General features: G+C 40.2%; 2 protein-coding genes across 2 annotated transcripts; one reads left to right on the top strand and one right to left on the bottom strand.

Moving 5' to 3' along the window:
* The first annotated feature begins 11172 nt into the window (after positions 1-11172).
* Positions 11173-11652, top strand: LOC118851673 (60S ribosomal protein L24-like). The gene has a single exon (XM_036761186.1). The coding sequence runs from the start codon at positions 11178-11180 to the stop codon at positions 11649-11651; it is 474 nt and encodes a 157-aa protein (XP_036617081.1). The 5' UTR covers positions 11173-11177; the 3' UTR covers position 11652.
* Positions 11653-14635: 2983 nt separating this feature from the next.
* On the bottom strand, positions 14636-18973 carry LLPH (LLP homolog, long-term synaptic facilitation factor). Its single transcript, XM_036760391.1, has 3 exons — positions 18916-18973; positions 16003-16213; positions 14636-14891 (listed from the first exon to the last, which is right to left on the bottom strand). Exons 2-3 carry the CDS (start codon positions 16205-16207, stop codon positions 14719-14721), a joined length of 378 nt encoding a protein of 125 aa, XP_036616286.1. The 5' UTR covers positions 16208-16213; positions 18916-18973; the 3' UTR covers positions 14636-14718.
* Between the last annotated feature and the right edge of the window lie 3555 nt (positions 18974-22528).

The raw sequence follows: 22528 nt of genomic DNA, 5'->3' as shown, positions 1-22528 counted from the left end.
CCCAGGCAACTCCCCAATTTATATCTCTATTCCTGACTTCTTTTCTGAGTTCAGGGACCCATATCCCCAACTGCCTAATAGAAACCTCCATTTGGATAATCTGCTTGCACCTCAATTTCAACACATGTGACTCAGTTTATTTTCTTTCCTTCTAACCCTAATCTTCCTTCTGATTTCTAATATGACTGTCTGCAATACCCCATTCTGCTCATTGCCCATGTTTGGAACCTTGGGGTTATCTTTTTTTTCTCCCCAGCATTTCATATCCAATCAGTTGCAAAGCCCCATTACTTTCATCCCTGCAATATTTCTTGTGTTCAACCCCTCCACTCTTTTCCTGTTGCTATGTCCTAGTAGAGAACCTCATTACTATCTGTCCTCTTGCAATAGACTCTTACCAAGCCTTTCTTCCCCATTCAAGTCTATCTTTCATACCATTGCCTGGCTAAGTTTCTTAATCTGGTGTATGGCACTCTTTTCAAAAGTCTTCAATGGCTCCCTATCACTTCTGAAATAAAGTTAAAGCTCATTTACCTGTCAATGAAGACCTTCCACAATCTGGCACTACCCTTCTAGTCTTATCTCATGCTACTTTCCTCTCTGCATTCCATACTCCAGTAAACCTGGATTACTCTTACCACAAAACATGCCATTTGGTTTTGTACCTCCGCACTGTTCCCTATACTGCTTGTGATTTATGAAAAATTTGAGATGAAGTTTCTGGGTAATTAATCATTTTATTAATTATGGTTAGCAAATAATTAATAAAAAGATTATTTGACTTTCTCTTTGAACCAAAAGACTTCTCATGAAGGCCTCTTGACGCTTATACACTCCTGAAGAATGGGTGTTCCTGACAGGCAGAAATCAACTCTGGTTGCTTAACAATTGAGAAAGAAGGAATATTACAATGAGAGGTGGACCTTTAGGACTTTGATTATGTGGCTCTTACTCCCAGACCACCCCCAGCCTCAGGAAATCTAGACAAAGGGAACTACCCCCCACCCAAGCCTGTCTGAGTAGAACACAATGGGCCAGAATTAACATAGGTTAGATTCTCTTTGTAAGGTTTTCTAGTTGGATGGGGTAACAATTCCACGTAGATAAGACGGTCTAGGTGGGGTAAAGTATTGGGCAAGATCTGCATCCAGGGCCATCTTCAGTCATCTTGATCTATATCTTGCCACTGGACCCAGATGGTTCTGGAGGAGAAAGTAAGGCTGGTGACTTTGCACAGCCCTCACTTGATTAAATCCAATTCACTTGCATGCCATGGCATTATCTCCCTGATGTCATGGTCCTCTTCGAGAATGAAGGCCAAACAACAACAAATATAACCTACAGGGGTTTATTTCTGAATGGAGAAATAGAAAAAAATCCTAATCTCAATTAATAATTGGTTATTAATATAAGAGAGAAATAACCATTTCTCTCAGCTGATATCACCTACACCCTGAATACCCTCTTGTCTCTTCATCTACTGAAACCCTGCCTACTCCTGAGGCCCAAGATAAATGGCATTCCTTCCGTTAAGACTTCCCTGATCCCCCAATAGACCAGAACCTCCTAACCTCTCTAATACATGCACGTAGTACTCTGGCTTATAGTTATCTATGTTCATGTGTTATCCCCCTCTCATACATTAAGTTCCGTGAGCTCAGGGATGGTATCTTGTTTAAATTTTGTACCTCCTCATTCATTTCCAGGCTGTACTCCAGACTTCCTCTACCATGCCCCAGAAAACTCTTCATTCATCCTGAAAGCTTACTTCAGCCTAGGAATTCACACACTGAAAGGACTCTCTACTCCTGTAGCCTCTCCCTCTGATTGGATGACTTCTCCCAGAAACTCAGTTTAAGGAAGGGGCTAAGGCCAGACATCTCTTCATCCCTCTCCAAGCTACCTTTAGACTCTCCTTCCATTCTCTTCCATCCCTTTCCAGTTTCCTTTTAAACGTTGTCTTCCCCCATTAGAATGTAACCTCCTTGGGGGCAGTGATTGTCTTTATTTCTACTCACATTTGTATTCCCAGAGCTTAGCACAGGGCCTGGCACAGAGTAAAGACTCAACAAATGTTTGTTGAGTTAACTTGACAGTTATTAATTAGCAGAGCTGAAATTTGAGCTTAAGTTTCTGATTTCAACACCAGCATAATTCCATGGTAAGGGAAGAGGCAATTAGAAAGTTAATGCAATAATTCTGGTATGAAGTGCAGCTAGGTGGCACCACAGAGCATAGAGTATTGGGTCTAGAGTCAGGAAGATTCATCTTCCTGAGTTCAAATCCTGCCTCAGACATTTACTAGCTGTGTGACCTTGGGCAAGTCACTTAATCCTGCTTACCTCAGTTTCCTCATCTGTAAAATGAGCTGGAGAAGGAAATGGCAAGCCATTTGTAATAGTAATTAAGGTGGGACTTTTTGCTATGACCTTTAATGATTCTGGCCTTTGTTTGAATGGGCAGATAAAGTGGGATGTTTTTGTATTTCTCAGCACTGAGACAATTGGGAGCCATTGATTTGTATCTGATGTGATATTGGGGGTGGGGAACTTTTCCACACCCAGCCTGGGTGAGGTCTCAGCCCTTGGGGCCCTGAACAGGATATATAAGCACAGATGTTAGAGTTCTCTCTCAGAGCTCTTAGCCACAGCAAGAGTGGCATGTGACTCTGGGCCAGCCATTGTAATGAGCTCCCTGACTGAAGACTCATATGTTGATAACTACAAATTGTATTTGGTCTGTAATTCAGGGTGCTGGCTTTTTTCCCTGAACTAGGTGGATGTTATTTGTATGCTGGATTAAAGTAAGATTGTTAACCCCTTAACATTAATAAAGCAGATGAAAAGAACCTGGGCTTGCAGCGTTCTGTGAGCTGGTTGTTGTCAGCTTTACACCCTCACAGCAGCTGCTAGCTGGATTGTTGAAACACCACTCCAGTATCTCTGTCAAGAAAACCCCAAATTGGATGGTGAAGAGTCAGACACGATTGAACGACAACACAATGGGGTGATAAAGTCTTAGATAAAAAAGGCATTTTACGTATAGTCTGTGAGGAAGGAACACAGAAGAGGTCTGTGAATCTCTATAGGGCAACAACTACATGATAGTTACCATGCAGAAAAGGACCAATAGTTTTCTCAGCCATACTGCATACATTGCCACCATTTGTAATTTTTTTTTAATATTAAGAAGGACAAATAATTTAGAAAAGTGTTGAGCTAATGTTTTAATGTTAGCACTCTTTTACATTCATGCTGCTAAATATCATACTATGTTATAACAGCAATATTGTTCTCCCTCCCCACCACCACCTCAGGCCTCCAGTCCACAATGACCCTTTGGATTTCCTACAGCCCTCTTTTGACAGTCCTGCCACATCTCTCTTATTATCTTGTGTGATTATCTAACCAGAGCCATAGCTAGGAATTCCATTGCCTGGGGCAAATTCAGCAGAGTGCAAGTATATAAGAGAGGAAGGAGGCCTGACTGCAGTTTGGGATGGAATGGGGGCGGGGGAGGCATTGTACTGGGCTTCTAAAGATCTGAATTTGAGTCCAAATTCTGCTACTATATGACCATACTCAGATCATTAACCTCCCTAGAGGTTTCCTCATCTACAAAATTAAGGGATTTGACTAAGGACTCTTTTAGCTACAACATTCTATGACTATTTTCGTCTAATAATTAATATATGTTAATGACATCAACTTAAAATCCATTTAAAGCCAAATTTTTACAACGCTCTCCCCTCAGAATCATGTCATATTAGAATGTCCTCATGTTTATGCCATTACTTTACATCTCCTTTACACTCATCCATCATAACATTGCTGGGGGAAAAAAAAGTTCTTATTTATAGCTCTGGTGACACCAATTCTTTGCTCAAAAACTTTTAGTGGGTCTTATTGCCTTTCAGGTAAAGTTCAACTCCTTTACCTTGACATTCAAGGACCTCCACAATCAGGTATCAACCTAACTTCCCGACCTTAATCTCCCATCACTCCTCTCCATTTGCTTAACACTCCAGCCATCTTGGTCTGCCATCTCCTGAATGTGGCAAGAACCTTTCTACTTCTATACTTTTGCTCATAACATCCTATATGCTCATATCATTCCCTATATTTTCATATCAAATCAGTTGTCAGGTCCTGAATTTTCTACCTTCATAACATTTCTTGAATACATCCCCTGCTTTCCTCTGACACCATTTACCACCCTGGTGCAGCCCCTCATCACTTTATATTTGAACTCTTCCAATCGCCTGCTGGTGGGTCTGCCTGCCACAAGCCTGTCCCCATTCCAGTCCATCCTCCACTTACTTGTTAAATTGGTCTTCCTAAAGTGCAAGTCTGACTATGTAGCCCATCCCATTCAATAAATTCCAGTGGCTCTCTATTACCTACAGGATCAGATATAAAATCCTCTCTTTGGCTTCATGACCTGGTCCTTTCCTACCTTTCAAGTCTTACACCTTTCTCCTTTCCTCATATTCTGGCCTCCTTGCTGTTATTCACACATTTGATTCTCTGTCTCCATGCTCCAGCCATTTGCACCACCATCCTCCATGCTTTCCCTCCTTATCTCTACCGTCTCCCTTCTGTGGCTTCCTTCAAGTCACAGCTAAAACCCCACCTTCTACAAGAAGCTTTTCCCAGTCCCCCTTAACATTCATGCCTTCCCTCTGTTGATTATCTCTAATTTCACCTGTATATATCTTGTTCATATGTAGCTTTTTTTCATATTGTTTCCACCATTAGACGATGAGCTCCTTGAGAGAAGGAATTGGTTTTTTGTTTTGTTTTTGATTTTTTTGGGTTGTTTGCCTTTCTTTGTATCAACTGCACTTAGCTCATTGCCTAGCTTAATAAATACTCATTGCCTATGCCTGGAATCTCTGCTCTCCCTTTCTTTGCCTTTTTCATCCCTACTTATCTTTTAAGGTCCAAGTCAAATGTCATCTCCTGCTGGTCTCCTCCCCACCATGACCCCCAGTCAGTAACAACTTATTCTCTTCTCCCTCATACCTAGCATACTGTAGTCTGCAATTCTGTGATAGTCATAATATAACACTAAATGTTACAGTTAGCAATGTTTGTCTTAGGTTATAAGCACCATGAGGGCAAGAACCATGAAAAATCTTTTTAAAATTTATTTTTACAATAATTTTTATCTCTCCTCCCACCACCTGATTTTCAAATTAAGCAGAGTGAACAGAAAAACCTCATTCAATAAATAAATACAATAAACACTTAAAATATATTTCATTCCCACATCATAGCCAATTAATAGTAGGAGGAAAGGAGTGGAAAAGAAGAGGAAAGGCAATGAGAGAGAATGGAATAGAAAAACAGCAAACTTTTTTTTTTCCTATTAAGGGCCATTAACATAAAGAATCACCTGAAGTCCCCATCAATTTGTCAAGGACCTATGTTATCAATGTGAAAACTCCCCATACTAACTAAAGTCAACTGTAACTCATAATGGAACCACTTGGTGGCAGAGGGAATAGAGTGCTAGGTCTGGAGTTAGGAAGACTCATCTTCATGAGTTCAAATGTGGCCTTAGACACTTACTAGCTGTGTGACCCTAGGCAAGTCATTTAACCCCATTTGTCTCAGTTTTCCAATCTGCAAAATGAGCTAGAGAAGGAAATGGCAAACCACTCCAGTATCTTTGCCAAGAAAACCCCAAATGGGGTCTGAAAGAGTTGGACAAGAACAACAATAACCCATATAATCTGCATCGGGATTTGATTCACTTTTACTACTTCAAGTTTAGCATTTAATCCATCCTGCCAGTTTTCCATCTTTTTTTTTTATTATGTACCCCATTAGTTTAAAGAAAATACAGAAAGACCTCCATATATATCTGGCATAGAGGCTAGCTAGACCGAGGCTACAGCAACTAGTAACATTCACCAGTGCCTGCCTCTTGATTTGCCCTGGGTTCGTTGCATGTGGGATTACTTGTCTTCTCAATGGTACATCTAGATTCCTAGAGCTTCTGTTCTACCCCCACCTCAGATTCCTAAGATATGGCTCTAGTCTGAGCCCAGCAAGGAAGTAAAAAAGTATACATATGAGTGCAAACCTGAATCAGGTATGGAAGACGTAGTCTTATTTCCAGAGAGGAAAGCAAATGCTAAGCAGTAAAGAATCATAGAATGATTTACAATCAGTTGAGAGGCTAGTATTCAACCCTTGTTAGGACATAGGCAACAAGACCACTCATAAACTATTTTAAGTTTCACCTCAACTAAATACAGCTCTATCAATACCAAGTGAGCTCTTTCTTGCCCGTGTATCTAGCTTTAAATAACCCTCATAGTCAGGAAGTTCTTCTTTATATTTAACCTAAATCCCCCTTGTTACAGTTAAGACCCATTTCCTCAGTGGAGATTTGGAACAGCTGGTTCCCATTGTTTTCTTACTACCTTTTCTTAAAGAGTCATTGGCTTAGAAAGGCCCTCCATAATCCACCTTCAAGCAGACTTGACCTAAAGAGGTATCTACCTTTCTTATAAACTTCTAAGAAGAGATATTTTTCAATCTCCACCAAAAACAAAACATCAAGACATGAAGGCCAGCTCTTTGCAGTAAAAGCAAGGATTGGGGAGGGAGGTGAAAGAGAATCCACTTTCACCTGAATCACTACAGAACTGGTTCTTTAATAATTCACATTTATTTACTCACAACAATCCCAAGAACTAAGTAGGCCAAATCTGATGACCTCCATTTTATAGATGAATAACAAGATTAAAAAATTTAAGAAAACTTCCCCAGCTTTGTGAAGCTAGTGAGACAGAGGAGCTCGAACCTGAGTGATTTGACTCCTTTTCCACTACATCTTAATTCAATCAGCATTTATTAATCACCTGCTGGGTATAATTCATTTTAACTGATGAAAACCCTACTAATCTCCACTTCGGATCAGAATACAGATTAAAACTGATGGATGATGTTGGGGCAGAATGTTTTTGGTGGACATTGAAGAATATACCTTCTGAGAAGTTTATAACACGTTTGAAAATAACACATTTGAAAATTTTTAAATAACACAATTTAAAATAATACATTTTAAATGCAAATTAAATTTGCAAATTGCTTTCCTAACAACCACCGTCCTGTGAGGTTGGTGGTGCAAGTATCAGATTCCTCATTTTACAGATAATAACTGATATTTTCATAGGACTTTAATGTTTGAAAAGCACTTTACATACATCATCTCCTTTGATTCTCGCAATTCAGTGAGGAAAATATTAAAGAGATAATTGTCCCCATTTTGCAGATGAAGAAACTGAACCAGAGAGATTAAGTTATTTGCCCAGAGGGTCATGCAACTAACTGTAGTATATTGAGCAGCATACTTCGCTTGGAGATAGGAAGACCTGTATTCAAATCCTGCGTTAGACACTGTGTGAACCTAAGCAAATCACTTAACTTCATTGACATTATTAACATTAATTTTATTGACTCAATGACTTCAAATATCCTTACCACCTCTAAATCTATGATCCTATAAAAATATGGGAGGCAAGATTTGAATTGGCCATCCTAACCCCAAGTCCAGCACAGGAGCCTCTATGCCACAGATGAGAAAATACTGGATAGGTTAGAAGACTTGCTGCTCATCATACCACAATGAGAGTTAGAATTCAAACCGAGGTCTCTCTTGATTCCAAATCCAGTGCTCTTTCTATTATACCATCCTAGCTCCGGATGGTTGATCTATGTCGACAACCACCCACGACTAACCGATAGTCAGTCGGTCAGTCGGTCAATAGGCTGTTATCAAGTGCTCACTTTGTACCAGGCACTGTGCTAAATGCTAGGGATACAAAAAACAAAAAAGGTAGACAGTCCCTGCTCTCAGTCAAACAAGGGAGACAACATGCAAATACTTAGATACAAACAAGATGTATTCAGGATAAACTGAAGATAATCAATAGAGGGAAGGCAGTAGCATTAAAGGGAGGAGGGGGTCAAGAAAGGCATCTTCTCTCCATGTGGTGGCAAAACAAAACAATTTTAAAACAATGGCAGACAGAATCTGAGGTTTCTGATTGTCCCTGTTACTATAGCACTATGATTACGTATTTGGCCCTTACCACATCACCAAAACAGACCAGTTTCTTCTCTAATATACTAAAAATTCCAAAGCAAAGGAAAGATCTTCAGCTGATTTTTAGGAGCAAACAACATATGTTCATGAACATCTATCTGGGCTTTTCCCAAGCTATTTTTTTTCCATTATTGTCAAGAGCAAAGAAATTTAGTGGAATGTTTTCTCCACAGAGGCACAAGTCTATAATACTCCCTGTTGATTACATATAAAGGACACAAAATATTAGTTTATTAAAAGCAGCTTCAACCATTGCAGTACAAAGCAGTTCTCTGATGGAACAGATTTATGAAGTAACAGCTGAAAGGTATGTAGATCACAAGATACATGACAAATGTACTTTATTACATGGAACAGAAATACCATATGTACCCATCTGTACAAATAGTTACTGTACAATGATACACAACACCCAACTAGGATCATTTAAAAGTTTTGCTGATATTGAAAACTATAAAGGCATGAAGTGAGAACGTGTTTCATAAGATAGTACGATGCCAAGACAATTCATCCTCTGGTGAAATTAAATACATTTGGCATATTATAAGGGCGTGGGGATAGGGACTGGATCTGTGATTTCATCTGGTTTCAGAAAACTCCCAGGTGAAAAAACTCCCTCTATCAATGCAGGACAGCACCTTCTCAGTAACTTATGTCTTAGAATTGCCTGGAGCACTGAAAGGTTAAGTATCTTTCCTGGGGTCATGAAGACAGTATATTTCAGAGGTGAGACCTGAACTTCCTGGCTATGAGGCCAAGTCTCTATTCACTACAGCAGGGCTGCCTCATGCATTTTATAAACTTAATGTAATATAAAACTATGCCATTCTTTAAATTAAAATTGGAAGGACTTTACCCCATTCATTGTTTAAAGCAGATGTTTACAAATGGCTCATGTGGACAATAACATTTTTCCATACATTAAAGTGGAACTTCATTGGAATGAATACCAGACAACATCAGTAACCCTAAGAAGATTTCAGGCTTAATTATTTTTGCCAGCAAAACACTTAATTCTGGACTTGTGTAGGGTCCAGAAATCTATAAGAGTTGGTCTAGTCCATTACTAAAATACTATAACATTTAACATATCAAATGAGGGCTTAGCAACACCTGGGGTTTTTACTTTGCTCCAAAATGGGATACCGCAGTGATAAGAATTAAAGATATTAAATCACTAACATGACACTTTCCCCAACCTCACCCCAAATTGGCAAATGTACAGCAGTGGGGCGAAAGCCACATTGTATTTAGATTCCCTGGACTTGGGTCCAAATTTCACTCATTATTTGTGATTACACTGGGTTTTACCTCTTTGGTCTCAGTTTCCTCACCTGTAAATTAAAGGGATAAGATAAAGTTATCCCAATTCTAATTCCTGTGGCCTATAAGTCCATTCTATTTAGAAGTTTGCCAATGAATAATTAACTAAACCGGTGTATTATTGCTACCTAACAGCATCACTTGCTCAACAGTTTATAAACATTTGCCCAAGAAATTTTCATGATAAATGGTAAAGCATTAAATCTCCTTTAGACTCGGCTTTAATAAGCCAAGAAACTACTTAAAACTGACCCCTCTAGTTTCTGCAAGGCAAAGTTTCCAAAGCTTTCTACATTTACTGAATATGAATATATGCAAATATGAATATATGCAAAACAAAAGTTGAGCGAAAGCCTTCTGTTTCTCAATAATGGAAAATCTAATCTACAATGGCACATTAGGGTATGGGGTATTCAAGGATGACTAGCATCTCTGGTGTGCCAAGTCCTTTTCAGGGATTCTCATCCACCTTTGGTGTCTACTCAACTCTCAGCTGTGACTCCAAGAAACTGTAGCATGTGCAGCAGCCAAATGTCTTAGCAGATAGTCTAAACCAGGTTGAGGGTAACCAACGGGTCTCAGATCTGTCAGTGGGCAGGGAGGGAGGGGGGAGAGGGGCACAACCCCAAGCATGTGAAGACTTCCCCTGGTGAAATGAGTAGATGAGAACAATTTGTTCCAACGACCATGAAGGCAGCTGCAGCAGGTGCTGCAGAGCTCTTAGAACTTGGCCAGATATCAGACACCAAGGTCATCCACTACATCTTGGGCCATCCATCACCAATCATCTTGACTTTTGTTCTGCCACTGGACTTTAATGGCTCTAGAAGAGAGAATGAGGTTGACAATTTTGTTCAACTCTACCTCACTTAAATCCAATTCATGTGTATGTCAAGACATCACTCCATGATGTCATTGGTCCTCTTCGAAAACCAAGGACAAACAAGGGTCAAAAACAAATGTAATCAAACTTCATTCCAACAATCCAATATAGAGCTTCAGCTGCCATTCATATCCTTTACTCGGTAAAGGCCTTTTGTAGCAATAAAAACCCTACTAACCTTGAAACAGTATGGTGTAATAGAAGCAATGCATCATATTGGAAAGATCCCAAAGGCCATAAAATCAAAAGACCCAAGTACAAGCCCAGTTTGTGCCATTTTCTAGTTGTATGACCATAACAAATTATTAACATCTCTGAGTCTTGAGTTTCACCATCTGTAAAATGGGCTGATATTTGCATTCTACCTTACAGAACTACAATGATAACTATGTGAAATCATATAGGCAATATACTTTGTAACTGTAAAATACAAACTAATTCATTTCAAATGTGAATTTACAATAGCCCACTAGTTTAAATGTAAGGCATCATTAGGCACCTTTGCAATGGGGTCTGCATGTTACCAAGTTTCTGTGAATATCCTGAGACTAAAGAACTTTGAAAGTAGGCTGGCATAAGTCTAGAAACCTGAAGTGCTGTCCAAATATAGGGCACATGACCCCAAAGGATAACTAATTGGAGGGTGAGAAGATGGGCTGCCTCCTTCCCCTACCCTGGAGAAGACAAGTGCTAGGCCTAGAGTCAGGAAGATGTGAGTTCAAATCTGGCCTCAGACACTTCCTAGCTGTGTGACCCTGAGCAAGTCACTTAACCCTGTTTGCCTCAGTTTCCTCATCTGTAAAATGAGCAGAAGCTCTTCCTCTTCGCCATCTTCAGTGGGCTTGCAGCCATGAAGGTCGAGCTGTGCAGCTTCAGCGGGTACAAGATCTACCCAGGTCACGGGAGGCGCTACGCCGGCACGGACGGGAAGGTTTTCCAATTTTTGAATGCAAAATGCGAGTCTGCATTCCTTTCAAAGAGGAACCCCCGGCAGATCAATTGGACTGTCCTGTATAGAAGAAAGCACAAGAAGGGACAGTCGGAAGAGATTCAAAAGAAAAGGACACGCCGGGCTGTCAAATTCCAGAGGGCTATCACTGGGGCTTCTCTTGCTGATATAATGGCCAAGAGGAACCAGAAACCTGAAGTTAGAAAGGCCCAACGAGAACAAGCCATCAGGGCTGCCAAGGAAGCAAAAAAAGCTAAACAAGCAACAAAGAAGACAGCTGCATCTGCTGCTAAGGCTCCTACAAAGGCAGCACCTAAACAAAAAATTGTGAAGCCTGTCAAAGTTTCTGCGCCCCGAGTTGGTGGAAAACGTTAATCATCTATTAAATTGGATTAAATAAAACAAAATTTAAAGCAAAAAAAAAAAAATGAGCAGAAGGAAATGGCAGACTACTCTAGTACCTTTGCTAAGAAAACCTTAAATGGGGTCACAAGAGTCAGACATGCCTGAAAAACAACTAGACAACACATTTACCCAAAAAACTATAAACAGGACAATTTGAAAATAATCAACAGAAGGAAGGCACTAGAATTAAGGGGAATCAGGAGAGGCTTCCTGTAGATTTTAACTGAGACTTAAAGTAAGGTAGGAAGTGGAGAGGAGGAGGAGGGAGAGCATTCCGGACATGGGAGACAACCAGCGAAAATGCCTGAAGCAGAGATAGAGGTTCAAGGAATGGCAAGGCCAATGTCCCTGGACCACAGAATATGGGACAGGGCATAAGGTGGAAGTAAGGAAAGAGGGAGAGGGTTAGGAAGGGCTTTGATTGGCAGAGGATTTTATACTCTACAATGTCAAACTGATAGTCCTAAAGGCAAGGTTTGACCATGTTACTGTCCTACTCGATAAATTCCCATGACTCTCTGTTACAGACTCTAGGACTCAATACTATTTCATCTTTAGTTCATCTTTCTAAAAAGGTCTATTTTGTGTCAATTTAATAATGAACATAATTAATAATTACACGATTTGCAAATATACATTGGTGTACATGCTCAGAATGTTTTTACTGATGGGGTACAGTATCAAAAAAATTTGGAGACCACTGCTAAAGGAATAAAAAACTATCAAAAGCCAAGTTCCTTTGGTCACTTTTTTCTGTCCCTTCCCCACTTTTGACAAGGACCCTGAACTTTTTAAGCTAAAAGTAGATGTCAGAGGGCAGGGTATGCCTTTCCAGTACAGCTAATTCTTCATCACTGCAACCATGTTTTATTTTTTTTTATGTTTTATTTTTAAATATACTGTATTGTTTATGAATCAGAAGGATCTAAGAGAATGATTTAGCGCTTAGCATGAGCCCCATCTGGTGGTTTAAAGGCAACAGTGCATGAGAAAATTCCCAGTGACTAGAGTCAAACAGAATGGTAAAATGTGAGAGATCACCTAGGCAACTGGGACCAGAGAAATGAATTGCCCAATATCAGGCAGGTTGGAAACGGTGAAGCCAGGATATATAAAAACAAAGCAAAAATACCAGGAAGCAAGCCCCACATCAAAGCAAAGCAGCTCTGAGTGGGTTGGATAGATGCCAGGGTCTATTTTTTTTAATGATTAATCAATAGATCTGCCAGGTTCACAGAGCCCAGAACAAAGTTGTACCAGCTGCCTGGAAAAGACTCTAGAGCTAGAATTCTTTCCACTGCAGCACATCTAGTTGAACTTCTTCAATCTAAAGGATAAAATCAAGACCCAGAGGTTGCATTGATTGCAAAAGAGCTAAATAAATCGTGGTAGATAAATACAATGGAATATTACTGTGTGTACTTAACTATTAATATATTGAGTACTGAAAAGCATGGAACTAGTTGTATATGACAGGTAAAACCAAAAGGTCATCCATCAAGTTAGCTGCAAAGCCAGAACTCAGGCTCTTCCCTTTGCAAAATGTTGTCTCCCCTTTGGATTACTTGACTAATCTGAAAATTGATTTTACTTTTACTAACAAGAATTTTTTGTATGCAAACTTAACAAAGGTATCACCTAGGATACGCAGATAAGACAAAAACATGACAGGTCATTACCTAGTAGATAAGGGGTCAAGGAACATGAATCGTTCTCAGAACTACAAATTGTTAACAACCATATAAAAAAAAGTGCCCCAGATCTCTAGCAATAAAGAGAAATGTAAATCAAAACTCTGAGGTTTTGCCTCGCACCCAGCAAATTGGCAAAAATAACAGAAGCTGGGAAGTCAATGTTGGAAGAGTTAATGGAAAGACAGGAAAACTAATGCATTGTTGGTGGAACTGCGAATTAGTCTGACCATGCTGCCATGTTATTTGGAATTATTCAAAGAGAGTGACTAAAATATCCATACCCTTTGATCCAGAGATTCCACTACAAGGCATATACCTCAAGGAGAATAGTATCAAAAAAGAAAAGCTCCATATGGACCAGAATATTGCACTTTTTGTGGTAGCAAAGAACTAGAAACAAGGTAGATTCTCATTGATTGCAAAAGAGCTAAATAAATCGTGGTAGATAAATACAATGGAATATTACTGTGTGTACTTAACTATGAATATATTGAGTACTGAAAAGCATGGAACTAGTTGTACATGGCAAGGTAAGTAAAACCAAAAAAACCAATATAAACAATGACTAAAATAAGTGGAAAGAACAAAACAAATAAAATGGGTGCTTCAAAATTATGACTGCACTTGACCCCAAAGAAGAGATAAGGCACCTCTCTTCCAATTTTTTGCAAAGTTGGGAGATGACGAATGTGGAACTGGGAGGGGGTGAGGGAAAAGATACAGTGGGGAATAAAAATAATGTAAAAACAAAAGAAAGCAATAAAAATGTATTTTGTAAAAGAATGCAAGTATCAGTTATCAACCTTAGTGGCAAAGAATTCATTTCTTAATGACATATAAAAGTCAATGACATATAAAAACTTCAGACTTCATGATCTAAGCACAGAATATGTTTATTTTTCTTTACAGAGCAAAAAAAAACTGTAGGAGCACAAGTTCTCTTTAGATAAACAACACTTATGTCTAAGAAATTATAAAAATATGACACCTTTTTTTAAAGAGTGAGGTTATCTAAAATTTGGTAACAGCCTATGTTGGATCTTTATCAAATATATTTGCCAAAAGTGCAAGAATATGTAATGACTACACAGTGCATTGCTGAAAACTACTGCACCAGATAAATCACTAATACAGTCAGACAAAGGTTTGGTGCAGCTAACACTGATCAAACAAAAAGGATGTTTAATAGTGAAGAACCAAATGAAGTATGGAAGAGAGATATTTCGTGTTTCAGCCGAAGTAACCTGAGAAGGCAAAATATGGGAACAAATGATTTTCATTCAATCAAAGTACATATTCTGAACAAACATGTCCATGTGATATTTTTCCAGGCCTTTAAGACTCTACCAGGCCAGACCCTTTGCTGCTTTTGCTGCCTTCACTTTGTTTTTCCCTTTTCCCCGTTTTGCCTTTAGTTTTTTCCTTTGCCTCGGGTGCATCCACACTGGGTACTGTCCATGTTCATCTAAAAGACTCTTTTTGTTTCTTTTAACATCCACTTCCATTTTTGATTCACCTGAAAAAGTAATACAAATCTTATTATGAAAACTGTAAAACACTGGCAAAATTTTGTAGGATCCAGGAGAAAAGCAACTGGCTTATTATAAGACTTCAGTTTCTACAAATATCAATTAAATATTAAAGTGTGATATAGAGGACCTTTGAAGGAAGATGTTATCTACCTCCAGAGAAAGAACTGATAAACAGAAATGTGCATAGTATGGTTTTACATATATTTTTACATCTGTGTCAAATGGTTGCCTTTTCTAGTGGAGGGTGGGAAGCAAGTGAAGAGTGGGGGCAGGGAGGGAAACAGTTCGAACTTAAAATATAACCAAAAAAATTAAATTAAATATTTAAAAAAGAAAAAGCTAATTAAAATTGGATGGGACATATGAATGCAAATAAGAAAGGGCCCTCACATATGCAGAACTCTATCTAGCTAAAATCACAATGAAATCTTTCTGTAATACGTGTGACAGAGCTATTTCATACAAATGCCATAAATTTTGGCAACACATCACCAAGATACATAATGCTTCACCATAAATATATTTACTGACACAAATTTATCTGAAAGCACTTTATCATAGAATCTGAAGGCACATAAACCCTTAAAAATTGCTCTATTGGTTGCAGATACTGAAACACCACTATCTCTGAAGAATCAAAGGGCAAGGAAGAGGGTGCACGACGGGCATAAGAATTCAGCAGAAGACTTCTAACAGTCACCTATGCACAAGCATCATGGGAGATAATATTCAAAAAATATATATGCTCAGAAAAGGTGTCAGACAGGAAATGCAGTGAGAGAATGAGATAATAGATGGTCCACCACAGTGCTCTACTGGTACTCACTGGACATAAAGAGGTAGTGGGTTTAGTGGATCTTCTGTGAAGGATCTGTGGGAAAACAAACAAAAACTGCCCAGGGAGAGACAGGATGGAAGAAACGTAACCTGCACCGAAGGAAAGAGTGCCACACAGATAAGATCACAGGTGCACTGAAATACTTAAGCACAGGAACTCATGAGGTGCTGGGGAAAAGGGTGACTCTGTGGGCGCATGTACATGTGTGTGCGCACATGCGTATGACCAAGAAAGAAAAATGAAAGGAGAAAACTTACCCTCTTGATCTTTCCCCACAGAACCTGTTTTCTCTTTGATTTTTCCAGGTGCTACCACAGTTGCTATGTCTTTTACCTCTTCCATTAAAACATCACCATCTATTTTAAGTATGCTTTTTAGGCGACTAAGTTCCTTCGGTGCATTCTTCTTTCTCTTTTCTGCCCGCATCTTCCTTTTCCACTTACTCCGTAAGCTTTTTGCCATTTTTACCTAAAAGTAACAAAATAATTTTTCTAAAATTAGACCATTTACTACCAAATTAACATAACAAATATCTGAAAACCAGGCCAAAAAATTCAAGTCACAGTCCAAGAAGAGATAACAATCTACATTCTGTTCATGTTAATTTAAAAGGAAAGGAGATTTGGTAACATTATGTTTATTTAATATATACCTTTGATAAGCAATATTTTAATTTATGATGAGAAGCCAAGAATTGTAGTTAACACCGCCCCCAAAATTTTTAAGGGTTTCAATGTAGTTTTATCAATGGGAATTTTGATAATAATTGCAGATAAAAGGCAATGGGGTCTTTGGAAAGACAAAGAGGTCCCACAAGGGAGGCATAGTGATACAATTAGTCAACAAGTATTTCTTACATTGCTACTATGTGTCAAGTGCTTTGCTACATGCTGGATATACAAGCACAAAGAATGAAATAATACTTACTAGCAAAAGGCTTACTTTCTAATGGTGGAGACAAGTATACAAAAATACATGTGCAATACTGATATAAAGTTAACAAAAATATGTGTGTATACATAGATACAAAGTAGTTAAATATAAGGCAGTATGGGAAGCAGGTCACTTCCGTTGGGGGAAGGGCGGAGGATTAGGAAAGGCTTCATACAGAAGATGGTACCTGAGCTGCATCTCTAAAGAGAAGGACTCCCTGAGGCATAGGTAAGGGGGCAGTGGACAGCAGGCATGAGGGATGTCCAGTGCCAAGGCACAGTAACAGACAGATAATGGACAGAAAATAAATGTCTAATTGATTACCTGATCACAGGTTTAGAATGGGAAGGAACTCTCTTCTAGCCCCTTCATTTTACAGATGAGAAAAAGGAGAATCAGAGTAGTTAAGTGACTGCTCCAGAATCACAAGTATCAGAACTTACACTCAAACCCAGGTCTTCTGACTCCAAATTTAGCATTCTTTCCACTGCACTCCCAGTGGCTCAGGGTCACAATCTTGACACTATCCTCAGCTCCACACTATCTCACCTCCTGTATTCAGTAAGATGCCAGATCTTGCCATGCTACCTTCACATCTCTCCTCTAGGAACTCTTCTCTCCAGCTACAACCTTAGTTCTGGCCCTCACTACCTCTCCCTTAGATGACTGATCCAGCCTCCAAATCGGTCTTGATCCCTCAATTCTCTCACCATTCTAGTCCATTCTACTGCAAAGTAATTGTCCTTGTCCAAAAGACCCATGATGAAAAATGCTATCTCTACCTCCAGAGAGAGAGAACTAAATTAGAACTCTGAACACAGAATGAAGCATACCTCTCAAACTCTCTTTATTTTTCTTGGGGTTCTGTGTTTTCTTTTGTAACATGGCTAATAGGGAAATATGCTTTGCATGACTTCACATATATCATATTGTTTGCCTTTTCAAGGAATGGGGGAGGGGGAGCACACAAGGGAAAAAATCTGGAACTTATAATTTTTAAAAATTTTACATGTAACTAGGAAATATTTAATGAAATAAACTTGTTTTTTAAATTGTCTTGAAGGCATATCTGACCATGTGACCCTCCTCCATCAACTCCAGTGACTTCCTATTGCCTCTAGAATAAAATATAAACTCTTCTGCTGAGCATTTAAAAGCCCTAAGCAACCTGCCTCCAACTTCAACAGAAATTATTACTCCCACTCCTGGACTCAGTCCCCAGCCAAGTCAGCAAACATTTATTAAGCACTTGGTATCCTGCCTGAGGAATACAAAGAAAATCAAAAACAGTCCAGGTCCTCAGTGAGCTCACAATCTAAAGCCTTCTCTATTACTCAAGACCTCTTCCTCATTCATAAAATGGACTAGAACGAATGAACTAAAGACCTTCCAGTTCTAAATCCGTGACAAGTCAATCCTTTCTTAGTGTGCATTATGTGGCATCCCCCCAGGCCTGTAGTTCACAACCCCCTTACTCGGGCCTCAGAGCCCCCTTTTTTTTAAAGATGCCCCTCAGATACCATTTTCTGCATGAAGCCCTGATCCGCCCCACCCCCACCACATACACACGTGGGGGTGATTTCCTTCCCTCACTACTTTACATTTAACTACTCTGTGTCTATGTGTATTTATCTACCACCTTCATACTTGGGCTGCATAGACACATACGTGCCTGACCCCTCTGTTAGAATGCAAGCTCTTTACAAGCTGAGGCTGTTTCATTCTTTGTGCTCCTATCACAGCAGGCACGTGGTAAACACCAGTTGCTTAATTAATTTATTAATTAGTCAATGTCTGTGGGCTTATGACACCTCCCCTTCTCCCAAATGTTTCATTGGCCAGAGGCCACGTGGGGAGGGAAAACAACCCGGAACTCCGGGACCTTCCGGTTCTCTCAACACGTGACCTGCAGGGGATTCCCTTTCCACAGCTGGGACTCAGTTTCTCTCTCGGTCAAATGAGGGACCTAGCAAATGGAAGCCCAGGGCCTTTGCGTGGGCCGCATGCGTCTGGGCTGCTCCCGGAGGGAGGTCGGCAGAGAAGGCCCAGGCTGGGGATGCTTCCCTCCCTCCGGGGCTCGGCGGCCAGGCTGGGTGCTGCTCAGGAGAGCCTGAGAGAGTCCCAGCCGCGCTTCTCCAGGAACCCCCCCCCCCCCGGGCGCGGACACTCGCCGTCCCGGCCGTAGGCCGCTAGGACGTGCGAGGAGCGAAGCCCCAGCGCCCGACTGCAGGACTCACCTGGAACTCGCAGTTGTCGCTGCCCACGGGGAGAACCACTTCCGCCGGCTGCCGCACTTCCGCTCGGTGAGCTGACGCAGTGGACGCTGGGAGCGGAAGCCGCATCTCCGACCTCAAGGGGCGTGGGTTTCCCCCTGACGTTACCTAGGCTGGGTTAACCCTCTCGGTGCTCCGATTCCTTCCCACAACATCACCACCAATAGCTAACACTGATATAGCGCTTACTATGTGCAACTCAGACACTAGCTATGTGACCCTGAGCAAGTCACTTAACCCTGTGTGCCTCAGTTTCCTCATCTGTAAAATGAGCTAGAGAAGGAAATGGCAAACCACTCCAGTACCTCTGCCAAGAAAACCCCAAATAGGGTCCCAACGAGTCAGACATGACTGAAATGACTGAGCAACACCAACTACTATGTTCCAGAAGCTTTACAATTGTTCTTTCAGTTCATTCACAATAACCCTGGGAGGTAGGTGCTATAATTATCCTCATTTTACAGATGTGGAAACTGAGGCACACTAAGGTTAAGTGACTTGCCCAGGGTCACACAGCTAGTAAATATCTGAGGCAGTATTTGAACTCAGGTCTTCTTCGCCATAGGCCCAGAACTCTATCCATTGAACCACCAGTCTGCCCAGACATAACTTTGGGGAGATAGATAGACACACACACACATATATAACATATATACATACGTATACTATATATGCACATACACACATATATGCATATATATGTATATGTGCATATACAGACAGTTATATATGTGTAACATAACAGGCTAATGGAAAGTGCGCTGAATTTGGAGTCAGGTTCAAATCCCAGCTCTCCATGGGAGGCAGTACATATGAAGTCAAGAAGACTTAGGTTGAATTCTTCCTAAGGTACTTACTAATGTCTGGAGTCCGAGAACCTAGTGGTCCCCAGATACTTATAGCTTTGGGACCCTGGGCAAGTAACATAACTCCTGTGGACCTCAGTTTCCTTATCTGAAAAATAAGAGGTTTAAAATGATGACTTCTAAGTTCCCTTCCAACTCTAAATCTGTGATCTCATGACCGTGGATAAGTGACCCTTACCTCCGAGGCCTCAGCTTTCTCTTCACTTGTATAAGGTGGTTGGAGAAATGACCTTCAAGGTCCCTTCCAGCTCTGAATCCATTACTTCCTTGCAGTTCAAAATCTCAGACAGTCTCTATAGATAAGACCTGGGCTGACACACTCATCCTTATGTATTAACTGGAGCACTCTGGAGATTGATATTAGAATAATAGTCAGAAACCTCTCCCCCTGGAAGCTTTTTTCACACCTGGATTTCATAAAATGGAAATACCTTCCAACCTGAGGCTTCTCGCTAATCGGCTGGTTCCTCCTAGAATTTCCATTTTAAGGAAAAGGCCAAGGCCAGCTGCTCTCCTGACTCTTCTAGATTTTGTTAACAATACCCCTCCTTCCCTTTCTCCACATCCACAATCCACCTTCCCCGCACTTTTCAGCTACCTTTTATGTGTCTGTATTCCCAGTGCTCAACACAGTGCCTGGCACAAAGTAAGGGCTTAATAGATGCTTGTTGAGTTATTATAGGCAAGCCACAATAGTTGCCAATCAACAAGCATTTATTGAGTGCCTATTATGTGACAGATATTCTACTGGGCTCTGAAGCAAAAACATTCCCTACTTTCAAGTGTATACCCTAAACTGGGAAGGAGAGAGAGACAGAGAGATACAGAGAAGGAGAAGGGGAGAGAAAGAGAGAGAGATCCCAAACAAGATCAGGCAACTGAGTTAATGTTCTCCCTCCTCCCCTCTCCTCCAAGAATTAGGTTTTCCTGAAGGGCTGAGGGAAGCTTATAAAAAATAACAAACCCCACAAACCTCTCCGAGTAAAAGAGGCTGTTAGCTCACAGGGTATATGAACCTCCTGATCTCATGATTTGTTTCCCAAGAGGGAAAGAAGACAGGTCTAGATCTATCTGTCTATATTTGGTCCTGGATGTTTCTGTGAGGCTTATGAAAGTCTAACATCAATCCTTCCACTATGTTTCTCTTTCTTCCATCTATCACCTAGTTCAACTCAGCTAAAAGCATCTCTCACCTCCCAAAGGGAAAATCTCTTTTCTCATCTATATATCAATGCATTTAGTAAAAGAGGCATTTGAGATCTAGTATTGGACAGCTAGGTGGCACCATAGTACATAGAGTGCCAGGCCTGGAGTCAGGAATACTCGTCTTCCTGAGTTCAAATCTGGCCTTAGACACTTACTAGCTTTATGACCCTGGGCAAGTCACTTAATCCTATTGACCTCAGTTTCCTAATCTGTAAAATGAGCTGGAGGAGGAAATAGCAAAGCACTCCAGTATCTTTGCCCAAAATAACACCAAACGGGGTCACAAAGAGTCAGACACAACTGAAATGACTGAACAACATAATGCAGCAAGAATGAGTTTCTTTTAAATTTCACGTTCAGCTTTACCACCTCCATGGTATTTTCAGAGGAAATCAGAGTATCATAGATTTGGAGCTCGAAGAGACTTAAGGAACCTTCTATCTCAATCCCCTCATTTTACAGTTGAAGAAACTGTATAATGGGGTTGTTGTGACAATCCAAGAAGATATGTGTACATGCTTTGCAAACCTTAAAGTGCTTTATAAATGCAAGTTATTATTATTAGTCACTGACGCAGATTATCAAGGAATGCCCTAATAAGGATTCCTAAACTTTTTTGTGTCGTAGATCCCTTTGGTAGTCTGATGTATGGACCCATTCTCAGAAAATTTTAAATGCATAAAATAAAATACTGAAGATTGGAAAGAATAGTAATTGTATTGATTGAACTGCATTAAAATACAGTTATCAAAAAAAATTTTTTTGGAAATAAGTTTATGGAGCCCAGGTTAAGAATCCTGATTTACACTGTATTATGTCTACTAGCCATATTGTTCCTGTATCTTTGTTCTGAATGACATCCTGAAATGATTACATGGGAGACTGAATTAATCATCCTTACTTTGTTAAGTACTTATGTTTATTCTGATGCCATGATGTATAATTCCAGAAAATAAGTGAAGCACAGCTGATTTTGCCGGAGACTGCAAAATTTCTGATGCTGGGAAGGAATGTAAGATATCACTGGAGACAAAGTTTGTTTTTTGTTGTTCAGTTGTGTCCAACACTCTGTGACCCCAGTTGGGGTTTTCTTGGCAAAGATACTGGAGCAGTTTGCCATTTCCTTCTCCAGCTCATTTTACAGATGAGGAAACTGAGGTAAACTTGGTCACACAGCTAATAAGTGTCTGAGGCCAGATTTGAACTTAGATCTTCCTGACTCCAGGCCTGGTGCTTCATCCTCTGTGACACCTAGATACCCCAGCAAAGTCTGTGGACAAATACAAAGTTATCAGTGCTTATCTGTAAGAGCCTCTGGGAACCAAGGGACTGTGAAGTTGTGACTCTTTGGTAGTAAAACAGTCTTTTCTCATCTGAAAGGAAGGAAAGAGCTGTAATCTGACAAGAGGAGTTAATCCATTCAATTCAGTTCAATAAACATTTATGTTCCAGGCACTGTGTTAAGCACTGGAGATACAAAAAGAGGTAAAAGACAGTCTCTGCCT

Source organism: Trichosurus vulpecula, chromosome 5 (genome assembly GCF_011100635.1).
Source record: "Trichosurus vulpecula isolate mTriVul1 chromosome 5, mTriVul1.pri, whole genome shotgun sequence".
In the NCBI taxonomy this organism is placed as follows: domain Eukaryota; kingdom Metazoa; phylum Chordata; class Mammalia; order Diprotodontia; family Phalangeridae; genus Trichosurus; species Trichosurus vulpecula.
The sequence above is the reverse complement of the archived record's forward strand: the minus strand, read 5'-3'. Positions and strand labels throughout refer to the sequence as shown.

Coding starts and splice junctions, on each gene's coding strand:
- LLPH (XM_036760391.1), bottom strand. CDS start 16,207: ATGGCAAAAAGCTTACGGAGTAAGTGGAAAAGGAAGATGCGGGCAGAA. Junction 14,892..16,002: donor TGTGGGGAAAGATCAAGAGG/GTAAGTTTTCTC, acceptor TTACTTTTTCAG/GTGAATCAAAAATGGAAGTG.
- LOC118851673 (XM_036761186.1), top strand. CDS start 11,178: ATGAAGGTCGAGCTGTGCAGCTTCAGCGGGTACAAGATCTACCCAGGT.